At 40.7% G+C, this 12,254-nt stretch overlaps 1 protein-coding gene across 3 annotated transcripts in view; it reads right to left on the bottom strand.

Annotated features, from left to right (window-relative positions):
• Positions 1-711: 711 nt before the first annotated feature.
• LOC129763377 (uncharacterized) overlaps positions 712-12,254 on the bottom strand; it is a 244,096-nt gene continuing 232,553 nt past the window's right edge. For all 3 annotated transcript variants that reach the window (XM_055762381.1, XM_055762383.1, XM_055762382.1), the window contains one exon: positions 712-12,167. In XM_055762381.1, the coding sequence (XP_055618356.1) occupies positions 10,032-12,167 (2,136 nt within the window). In that variant the 3' untranslated portion in view covers positions 712-10,031. The remainder of the gene's footprint in view (positions 12,168-12,254) is intronic.

Here is a 12,254-nt window from a genome sequence, read left to right as displayed (position 1 = left end):
GATTATGTTTTGTTTTTGCTTGGTAGTACCCCATCGGTTAAAAAGAATTTTCTACGATGATAATTGTCAAACAGAACTTTGATTTTGACAAATTTTATGATAAAATTTCCAAAAATCATCATCTGCTTCGCAGTCTCTTCAGCATTTGAATATTCCTTCGTTGTATATATCCAAGCAAGAACATTTAAGAGTGTTTGATTGATTGGTGTTATTCTCGGTTTCATCCACTCAACAAAATTCTTCAAAATATAGTACCTATCTGTTTTTTTTTGTTTACGTGTCCAGTTTTTATCACGTAACTATTTGGTCAGCCTAACAGCCGGTCACCGGTGAAACAGGTGAAACAATTTTTTTACGGAACGAGTTTGGATTCGGTCAAATTTTGCTGTGCACAGACCTTACAAACTGTTGCTTGTTTTGTATCCTTACGACAGGTTTCTGTTACGCTGAAATAGAGTTTGCACAAATTTTAGGTTATAATCCGTTATTCAAGCATTCAGTCCGTAACCAAATTCGGCTTATCAGTTCCAAGCAGACATGCCATGCAGAGTTGTTTCGCCATCCATGCAGCATCCTTCGAACAGAATTTACATTCCCAAAGCTTGCCTAGGAACCATGCAGATCGAACGTCTTGAAATGCAATCGGCACTATTCGTACGTTACAAGGATCCCGGTGATATAGATAAAAATAAGCAAATCGATTAATCGTGGTTTTCTGATTTTTTTCTCTTTTTACAAAACGGAATTTGAACATCTATAGTTCCTTTATTTAAGATGAGGGTGAGTTATTGGTTTTTACACTGTAGTTTTTGGAGTATTTTGCAAATCATTTCTATTGAAACCATTTCTCAACGAGTAAAACAATAACATTTGATTTTGATTGTGGGTTCTTGTTTCTGAACTGCAGTTGCTGTTTGTGGGGGGATGGTTGGGGGTGATAGAATATACAATGAATCTGTCGAGCGGAGTATGGCAAAATGCGTTAATGAGATGTGGATGTATGTATTTGAGTAAACAACGATAGGTAGATGAAAACAAGTGAACTAAGAACGGGGTTTAATAATAATAATAACTAGCTCTTAAATCCTACACGAAAATGGAAGCTGGCTTCCGCTGATGTTCCGTGCTGATTCGAATTTCATCCGAGTATTCTTCCGATATACAAACAAATTGCTAAACTGTCAGTGTCCGCGGAAAAGGTGTTTCTAGCATTATTCTACCAAAACCTAACACAACTTAGGAGCTAGAAGGTAATCGCTAAGAAATAAGAAAAAGCCCAAACACCCTTTCTCATTCGGGCGCGCTATCGCTCGAGCGCATATAGGAACCGGCCAGAGGAGTCTGGTGGCGGTGCGGGAATAGTACTTCCGCTTCGGTGTGAAATTAATCATCGTTATTATTATTAGCGGTAGAGTAAGTGGTGGGGGAAAATTAAGAAAGGAAGGAAGGGGGAATAATCTACTCTTAACAACTGCTGCTGTTATCGCGCCTCTTGTTAATGACGACCCTTAAGATGTAACAATAAATACAATGGATTCTCTCTTTTTGTCACCTTTTTTGATGCAATGTGTTTTGGGTGGTGACTGTGATAAAAAGAACACCTTTTTTTAAACGGGGGGATGAACAGCGAAAATTTAAATTTCGTTCCTTGAATCCGATCAAAATTTGTGCTTTTTTTGGTTAACAACTAACAAATCTCTCGCTCTGTGTGTGTGTATGATGTTGGTTTATGTTCATGCCAAATTGAGAGTAATAAAAAAACAGATAAATATACAGTCACCCCACAGTTATGAATCAATATTGACTTCAAATATAGTTTTAAGCGAAAATGACCATCAAATTTAATCATGTTTATTTTTTCAATGCAGATCAGTTATCAATAAACATTAAAACTTATGTTGACATTTATATTTTTGAAATTTAGTGGGGAAAGATAAGCTGCTTCTTCTTTAAAAGTCGCAAACTGTATGTGAAAATATGTTTGTCGGACAACAAAAGTTTATGTAATAATTTGATGTGCACAAAATATGTGCAATTTTTCATATTCTCTTTTTGGACAACACACAGGTTCCATGTAAGATCATATTTCATAATATTCATTCAGGGGAAAAAATCAGCAGCGATTTTCACTAACAATCAATCATACAAACAATCACGCGAACACGTATACGCAATAGGCCAAACAATGAATTGAAAGCAACGAAAAAACTTTGCCCTCACTATAAGATTTTATGTTTACCTAATTCATGAATCGCCCCAGCTTCCCCCAGATTTTTTTTTCTGATAATCAGGAAATATATGAATGTTACGCGGAATTGAAAGAATACATGTAATTGGAAATATATAGTTTTGCTTTTAAAACTACAAAAATCTAATTTAATTTTTAACACAAAATTGAGTATACATTAACAAAACAAACCCTGCGTTAGATGCATTTTGCTCATCATGACAATATCGTTTTATTTTCCTTACAAACGTTCTCGTTATATTTGTCCATTCCGTCCAGCGCAAATCAGTTCAGCTGTACTCGTTCGCCCGCAAACACTTCGTTCTCAAACAGTTCGTTCCCAAACAGTTCACTCTCAATCAGTTCTTTCCCATACAGTTCACTCGCAAACAGTTCGTTCTGAATCAGTTCGTTCACAAGCAGTTCACTCTCCATCAGTTCACTCTCAAACAGTTCACTCGCAAATCGTTCATTCTGAATCAGTTCGTTCACAAACCGTTCGCTCGCAATCAGTTCGTGGGGAGAATTACCGTTCTTTGAAAAAGAACGACCGTTCGTTCACTCTTTTCGGCGAACTAGTTCGTTCGTACCGTTCGTGAACGGTTTGCCCATCTCTAGTTTGTTTGTGTTTCGTTGGCTCGCGCAACGGAGGTGCTCGGTGTTCTCAAAGTGTTTTTTAGTGATTGAGTGCTTGCAAATTCATAATAACAACGAATTTCATCAATTGAAGGTATGATTCGTCAAAATATAGTACTGCATCAACGAATTTTATAAAATAAATGCCGAATTTATGCGAATTGGATATGATATGAAATGTGCACAATAGTGGATCATGAAAATTGCCTTGGTTTAGTATGGAATTTACCTGGGGTGGCATTGCGCTGTGGTGGATGCCCGCCTTAACGATACAGGCGCGCGATCAGCAGAATTAGCAAGAGTCCAAAGTTCCGAGAACAGGCGATTGCGATTTATGCTGACCGCGGCAGAAAGTGTCACGTAGGCATCGCCGCATGCATGGTAGAATATGTCTGAGAGAGTTAATAAAATCATTCTTACACCTCAACTCATGGCGAGTAGTACATTGCTAATACCACGTCCCTCGATGTCTAAGCTGTACGAGTAGACATCAAATCATGGCGATCCCTCGCCAGTCGAGTAAAAAGTTAACCTTTTTAACAGAGTAAAAGTTGAGTTTTAACAGTGCAAAAGTCGAGTGATAAGTGGCAGAAGAAAAATCGATCACAGCAATCATTAATTACCGACCAACAATGGGTTGGTTTAGCAGCGACGAGATCGTCGCGCCGGCAGCAATTAACAGCACAGCCGAAAACAGCCACGCACAGACGATAGCAATCTGCATACTTGCGGCAGCCGCCGTGGGATACATCGCGATTAAATTAATTGCGAAATTGCACCGCCAACAGACAGAGCGAGTGGCCAACCGGACCATTCAAATGAACAATTTAGCAGCGAACGTTTAACCCTTAAACTTCTAACGATGTTTAACGTTTGTGCTATGTGAACTGTGAAGTGAATAATCATAAAGACCATAAAGTGAATAATTCATAAAGACTCAGACCAGCCGCACCGTAGTGCGAAATTCAAAACGAAAAATGGCACACAGTTAATTTAATTATCAAAATACTGTGACCAAATGAGAGCACCGGGACAGCAGAACGGTTAAAAGCAGCAACAATCAACCGCAGCAAACATCAGTGAATGCATGCGACCATCAACATTGTCCTGTTATCATTTCACGACGCAATGCGGAATGCGCATCCACAGGCTAACTTCAAAATTAACAACAGGCTGCGTAGAGGAGAGCGCCTCCGCAGGCCAACAGCAACATTATCAACAGGCTGCGTAGAGGAGAGTGCCTCCGCAGGCCGCATCCAAACAACGAGCAACCGGAAACCTGATTCAGACGACCGCCAGTGAAGTGTTCTTCAATCAGTTCAACGACCATGTAGATTAGTACAAAGCAAAACAACGAAAATTAATGTAAGTAAATGGATTTTATTTTTACAGTGGGGGATAGATTAAATAAGCTTTTAACTAATTTAAAAAAGCATAAATCATATACGCTACCCACAAAGAAACAAAAAATTAAAGATATCAAACAGCTATTGCTAGAAGTTAAACATGTAGTGATTGATGCTAGAGGAACGGAAAATCAGATAGCTTTCAAAAACAGATACATCGATCTTAAAAACATAGCAAGGGAGTGTTTGGTAATATTGAAATCAAACGACCTCGAATGCACAGCTATAGAGGATGATGATTTAGAAATTGGGGAAAATACTGAAAATAAGGAAGACAAAGAAGAAGACGAAGTCGAAGAGCAAGAAGAGGTAGAATTGGAACAAGAAGAAGAGGAAGAACAGAATAGTGAATTTTCAGACTTATCAGAAAAGGAAACAAGTGAATCTGAACCTGAACCATCCAAAATGGCTACGCTAGATCTTGGAATAGCTATGAAACTTATTGAAAAATATGATGGCGAGCCAACTGGGCTATCATTATTTTTAGAAACGATGGATCTGCTCAAAGAATATTCGAAAGATGTTCCTGAGGCATCCATCATAAAATTCCTAAAAACTAGATTTCCAAACGAGTAACTCGTTTCGAGAAAATTCAAACTCAAATCAAATTGGTTTTAGTATTATGTATCTTTTTCAAGTTAACTCTTTCAGTGTACTAGATTTAGAGCAAAATTTGTCTCGTAGAGAAATGTAAAATTTTTGGGTTCGGTCAAAGTGGTCGAAACGAACAAAAATCCCTCGTTTCGAAATGCGCAATGTCACCCCTGCTTTCATAATTTGTGCTCTATTTTAGCAAGAATGCGACCTCCCAGGCCCGGAAGCAGTACGATACGCAGACCATTGAAGAGGCTGTCTGCGAAGCAAGGAGATTCTACAATATTCGGGAAGTTTCGAAGAAATTCAACGTTCCGTCAGGTCCTGTCCAGATCCTGCTTCCAGAAGAAGAGGAACGCATCAAAAACTGGGTCATTTATATGGCTAAGGTAGGCTTTCCCATGTGTGAGGTTGATCTTACGCACACCGTACGTGATTACGCGGATAAAATCAGAAAAAACGCAACATTCCTAAAACGTTCCCAAGTAAGAAATTTATATTATTGATTCATTAAACAATTACTAATGTATGTACTTCAATGTTATAGGCAATAATTGGAGCCACCGGTATTTAGCAAGACATCCGGAAATTGAGAAAAAGGTGGTAAACAATGGGCCTGATTCTCGAATACACTTCACGGTGGAAATGAAATAAACGGCACGCCATTGAACTACGATTTACGAGTTAGTGAAGTGTCAAAGATAATGATGAGTTTTCAGGCAGAATGAGCACTTTTCAAATAAAAAATCATTAATGAAAATTAACCTCTTCGTATCAAACTGGTATTCAATGTGAGTGGAAAACTTTGTTTTCTTCGTGTGATATAATAATCTCATACAAAAATTTAATCTGAAGATAATTTGATTTTATTATGATAAATTTAGTGGGAAACTAATCACCCATCCAGATGTCGACACCGTACTGTTGTCATCGCGAATGCGTTTCATACCGTTTCCACCGAGAAGTGTATTCGTAGTGTATTCGAGAATCAGGCCCTCTTTCAAAGGCTGGTGCGTCGGTGACAGAAGCTCAGTTGCGGAATTGGTTCAGAGAAGAGGAAAATTTGCTTCATACGGATTGCATCGACATGGCTATTTTTGATGACCCTGACCGTATCCATAACTTTGACGAATCAGGGTTTCAATTAGTACCAAAGCGTTACAAAGCATTGTGCTCAGATGTAGAGAATACTTATCTTGTGACAAGTAACTCAGAGAAAGAAAGCTACACTGCATTATTTGGGAGTGCTGCTGCAGGCGATTTCACACCACCCATGATTCTGTACCCTGGAAAACGCATAAGCAGAGAAATAGTTGAAAACATACCAAAAGGTTGGTCGGTTGGTGTCTCCGACCTCGAAAACTTTCTATGAGTACATTGCAAACGATTTGTACAAATGGTTAGAGGACAGAGGTACTCAACTTCCGGTTATTATTTTCGTGGATGGTCATAAAAGTCATGTGAGCATCGAGTTAGTGAAATTATGTGCCCAAAAAGGACTGATTCTCATTTCTCTCTACCCGAATGCGACACGGATTTTGCAGCTATTTAAGAGGAACCTTTTTGGCACCTTCAAGCAAATCTGGATCAAAGTGCTACGACAGTGTTTTATTAGTAACAGCCATGCACTAATTTTGGAAGTCTACTACAAACCGCACTTCAAAATTTCACCAATGCCAATGCCAGCTCTGCGGTCTTTTTCCATGGAATGTCGATGCCATCGATTTCAGTGCGTTGCCAACCAATGCTAATGAATCGATGCGAAGTTCTGACTTACAACACTTACTGAGGAAACACAGTAAATTGACTATGGGCAACGACTTCACTTTGTCGAAATGGGTTTGGAACAAAACCAAACTTTTGCAGTTTCTCGAGAAGAGGAACAAGGATTTTTGGTACGGCTCATATGGTAAACTTGCACTTTTCAACTTCTGGACAGGAGTAAAAAATAAATCTGAAGGACTTATGTTCGCAAGTCCTTTGGAATAGTACAAAGCACCGTATAGCTTCACAGTGAAGTCGACGCAATCCGTTTCGGTAGAACCGGAAAATGTCTCCACAGAACAGGGTTGGTAATTTAAATTGTGTCTATTCAGCATTTTAAATTTTTCTTCTTATTTACAGATACTGCATCCTTAGAGTGTGAGGCGACATCTCGCAATCCTGCAGGATTCATTAATGTCGACGTTAATGATGTTTCGATGACACCATAGTAGATCATGGTTAATATTACCTTTGTAGATAAAATCCTTTAAAATTATTATTTATTACCTTCATTAACAGATGTTACATTTGTCGAGAACAAATTATCATTGAACCATACGGAACAACAAGCTGAAGAAACTACTAGTTCACCGAACAATGATGAAATAGATCCATTTGCTGATGTTCTGATTTGGCCTAAGATTATCAATGTGAGTGGAGGAAGATCTTCCTAAAAAAAAGATCGAACATATTCCCTTTGTTGCCACAAGCAGCAAATGGCTGGAGTGGCATGACAGCAAGGAAAATGAAAAAAAGGGAAAAGAAGATGCAAAGCTTGCTCGGATGGAAAAAAAATTATAGGAGGTTGTATCCAAGACACGACCACATTGTTGACGTGGAACTACGCTGTTATTTTGTGCAAGTCCTCCGCTTTACGCTCTTCTCAACAGAAGCTCTTTCTATTGATATTACCGGTCTCGTTTAGCTTAGCTGTCATCCTTGGTGGAGATAGTTTTGTTACTGTCATGCGAAACCAAATCACACATAAAATTCCTGTACAATTATTTTCTTGGTCAGCCGATGATAGCCCAGTTTGATGATTCCCCACACAATTGTGTAGTTCAGAACCTTAATGGAATGGCGACAGTTTGATATAATGATTGCAATGTCAGGGACATCAGCAAGTAAGTAATTTGATCGCGTCCACAGCTCAATCCGAAACGAAGACATATGATGACGCAAAACAAGGAAAAATAGGCGATGTTCATTGCTTCGTATCTAGAATGATACTGAAAGTTGTCCTTCACTTCACTTTTTGTTTTGAAGAGGCTCTGAACTATTCAGTTCATTCGCCTTTAAAGCTTGCCTCAACAAGATCCAATATTTATACTTTAGGAAAATATTCCCCTTCGTTCTTCTTCTTCTTCTATTCTTTGTTCACGGAGACTTTAAATCATTCCCCTTCTTTGATCACCAATAAGTTGCTCGTAATTAAAGGCATGGATAGGGAAGCTCACAAATGGAAAATGTATGGTAAAATGGAAATGCTTCCAGTTTCCATCAATTTAAACGGTTTACACATCAGGGAATTGTAATACATAGCATAAAAAACAAATCTTAGGAAGTTTCCGATTCGTTTGGAATGTAAATCGTCAAAATCCGTTCGCGGCAAAAATAGTTATTAACGTTAACTTTATTTCATGAAAACGTGACCTGTTTTCAGATTTGGCACCCTTAATGAAAGACGTAGTTCTACGTCAAAACGCCGAATGCAGAAGGAGGAAAAACTGCAGAAGCAAAAGAGAAAAAAAAACACGAAGAAAAACAACCGAAAAATTTCACGATTTTCATCTAGAAAAAAATCAATTTCCCATTTCGATCATTGTTCATTGATTTTCGATCATTTTTTTTATCTCGATCATTATTTTAAATTGTTATTTTGTTACTTAACATTCGATATGACAGTTTTTTGTACGCGACAGCAATCTTGGTTTGTCCGATTTGGGGTGTTTTTACGCAACTAGTAAATGCAATCCGATTTTTCTTCATGAAAATCACACATAATCGATACGAGTTTGGGTTTGTTGAAAAGCCCCAAGTCTCTAGTTGCTAATACTACCGTAAGGTGTTGAAATTATTCAAATTTTCAAGTTTTTAACGATTTTCCTTAAAGAGAAATTATGATCATGGTTTGTCCGGTTTTAAAAATCACCATTTTTGAATGAAAACAATCGAATTCTCAAGTAGATGTTGCATTTATCATTGCTTGAGTTTACTGTCATCATATTGATCCATTCATAATTTGGGTTTTCCTCAGAATATTGCATTTTCTTGGGCAGTTCAAAAGTGTTACTCTCAACACACTCAACACAGAGAAACTTTATTTCTGCTATGCGCGAAGGACACAATAAACAAACTGCAGCGCGTCAAGCGGTTTACCATGCAAATCATGTGGACAAAACAACATTATTGAATTGAACAATTCATGATCAGAATTGAGTTCATCGAAATGCGTTAATTTAATGGTTTAGCTGTGTAAATCTGATACAAATGGTGTGCAAGCATGATGTTTACAATATTTGTAAGTGTTATAATCCAGAAAAGGCGCCAAACAATCATCAAGGGGTTCGATTAAAAGTTAGCTCGAATGAGGGGACACCAATAGAAGGTGTATTTTATAATCCTTTAAAACGAGTGATTCCGTAAAAATATACTATAAAACTACTGTAAATCATGAAAAAGACAATTTTATTTATATGTTTTGAAACATTCGAATACCTTATTTGACACAGGAGCGCTGAATTAGAGCATTCGAAAAAGTGGACAAACCATGATCATGTTTTCGACTGGACAAACCAAAATCATTTACCTTAATAATGTTTTTGGATTTGATCTACTGATTGAAGTAATCCATAATATGTATCGTTTTGATTCATAACTGTATCCATCCATCGCAGTGATCCATAACTGTGGGTTGAGCTCAATGAAAACATTTGTTGAAAATAAAGGTTTACAATGCCTGTTGATTAGAAATAGACTGATTCTTTGGAAGCCATTGATACTACGCTCTTTTGCTGGTAATAAACCTTCGCTGACATGTTTTTCGATTTATTTATTCAATAATGAGTAATGAGATATGTCTTAGCTGATTCATAACTGTGGAGTGACTGTACATCTCTTTTTTCCGCGGAAAAAAAACAGGCGGATCGATTTGATTTTTTTTTTGTCTGTGATGTCTGAAGCACATATCACATTCTCTGTTTCCTATCAAAGGTTTTTTTTGCCTATAAGGTTTTACGTTTTCAGCAGATCCCGCCAATTCACTGGGATTGTTGCTTACCACACCACACTTAAATATCGTGGAGTTAGATACCGAAAAGAAGAGGAAAAAAAAACTAATCTGCTTCCGAAAAAAAGTAACATATTTACAGTTTCTACAAAAAATCGCGGAAGAAGTGCGAAGCTTACAGCTTCTTCTCCCATATAATAATATGAGCATCAGTTGAGTTGGTTTGGCCGAGTCCGGCCAGCGACGTGACCGAGCTGGCCCGCTGGTGGTGTTGGTGGTTCTGGGGCGAACTGGTTGCGGACTTGATTCCTCCACTGCCACCACCACCACCATCTGCCGGACCGGCTCGCTCCCATATGTGCCTCCAGTTGACGTACCCGCGGCCTCCCATCAGGGTGAGAACCGTTTTCCTGGCACTTGCCGCACCATTGCTCGCTCCGTCACCTCCAGCGCCGGCATTGGCACCGCTGGTGGATTGCGTCTTTTTCCGTTTGCTGGTGGTGATGGCGGGGGCCGTTTCTGGCGGTTTCTCTACTTCCAGAAGTGTTGAAGGCGCGGGAAGTTCATTGGTGGCTGTTGGCGGATTAGGCTCTGTCGGCGCCGTCGGGACCACCTCGTGCTCGTTGATATTGTCCAGATCGGAGTTGGTCATCTTGTGGCTGGCGCTGGAGCTGTTGCGGGACACATTTTTGCTGCCATTTCCACTGCGACCGCCCATGTTCTCGTCGCTCCCGGACGAAGTGTACAAACTCGAGGATCGCGATTCCATCGACCAGTTGGAAAGATCAAGCGATCGCGGTCGGCTTACCTTCATCCGTAGGCGTCGATCCAGTGTGGACACTTTGGCAGGGATAGCGGCAATATCCGGATCACTTCGCCGCAGGTAATCATAGCTTGGGTCCAGGATGTTTCGGTCGGTCTGATTTTCGATATCCTCCTTCACGAAGATCAGATCACTGTACAGACCGTACACATCGCATCCCTGATCGGAGTACTGCGAGGACGAAGAAAGCGTCGAATGGATCGAGGGTGAGAAGGCGCCACTACTCGTGCGTAGATTGCGGGGGAGCGTTTTGGCCATTCTACCGGACTCCATCGGAGGTTGCTTCTTGCGTCGGAGGATCACTGGGCTAGAACAAATCTGCTCCTTCAGAGCGATAGCTTCCCGCTGTTTCTCTGTTTGTTCGTCGTCCACTTGACTGTCAACCTTTTCGACTTTCTGTTCAGCGCTTTGCTGCTTCACCCCTTCGGTCGTATCCTGGATGATCTTAACGGCGGGAGCCGGAGGCAGAGAGTGATATGATCGTGTGACGAGCGGAAGGAGGAACGTCACCGGTCCGAGATGCGCGTGATACGATATATTCACACCCCCGCTAATGCTTGGAACCCCCTCCAACCGGGGCAACGGAATCGTTAGCGTAATTCCAACGTTGGTCCCAACCCAAAGCATTCCCTTGGCCGCCATTAGTGCCGTTACCTGTATCGAGGAGTTCGACTCCCGCGAAGGATTCTGATGTGACGAAGTGACCCTCAGCACATTCGAGGCAATGTTGATGTCCTGCAAGTGCTTAAACGTCTCCGTGTGATACAAACAAATGATGCTCGAATTTTTCAATGAAATCCACAGCCCAATCCCCGAATGCGCCAACAGATTTACACTCGAGCTCACATTAGCCGAATTGGTGTGCTTTATGTGGAAGTTCTTCTCAACCTCGTTCGTCCGCCCATTGATCACGTACACATGTTTCCCGGCGGCAAAATACACACTACTGTTGATCGCCAGCAGACTACTGATCGGTTCATTCTGAACCGCCAAAATCTTCGGACTGTTCAGATTCCAAATCCCGCCCTCCGTCCGACGAAACACCAACACACTCCCATTGGTCATACCCACGAAAACCCGTTCATTGAAGTACAGTATCTGACTAGGAACACCCGGCAGTGACAAATTGACCAGCTGCTCGTCATTGATCGGATAGCTGGCCGAGTACACCAGCACCCGGTGATTGTTCGTTCCCATCCAGATCGAATCGGCCCCGATGTCATCCCCCGTCATCAGTCCACCCTCCTTCACGTACTCCATACAGGTGACGATGGTTTCCCCCAGGCTAAACCGGGCCAACTCCCCGAACCCCCCGTTGCTTTGGTGCTGAGCGCTGTTGTGCGACAGGATCGTGATATGGCTGTTGATCTTATCGCTCGAGCATATCCACAGCGTGTTCGCGTGCTTGGACCGCTTGCGGGCCGACGGCTTCAACCGATACGCCCCCGATGCCGACAAGTTCGAGGAAAAGTAACAACCGCAGCAGACCTGCGAAAAAAACACATTAAACACAAATCTTTGTTTGTTTCTGCGTCGTCTAGAGCAGAACTAAGAACTCGGAACCACCACCCGCCC

The sequence above is a fragment of the Toxorhynchites rutilus genome, chromosome 1 (genome assembly GCF_029784135.1).
Source record: "Toxorhynchites rutilus septentrionalis strain SRP chromosome 1, ASM2978413v1, whole genome shotgun sequence".
In the NCBI taxonomy this organism is placed as follows: domain Eukaryota; kingdom Metazoa; phylum Arthropoda; class Insecta; order Diptera; family Culicidae; genus Toxorhynchites; species Toxorhynchites rutilus.
The sequence above is the reverse complement of the archived record's forward strand: the minus strand, read 5'-3'. Positions and strand labels throughout refer to the sequence as shown.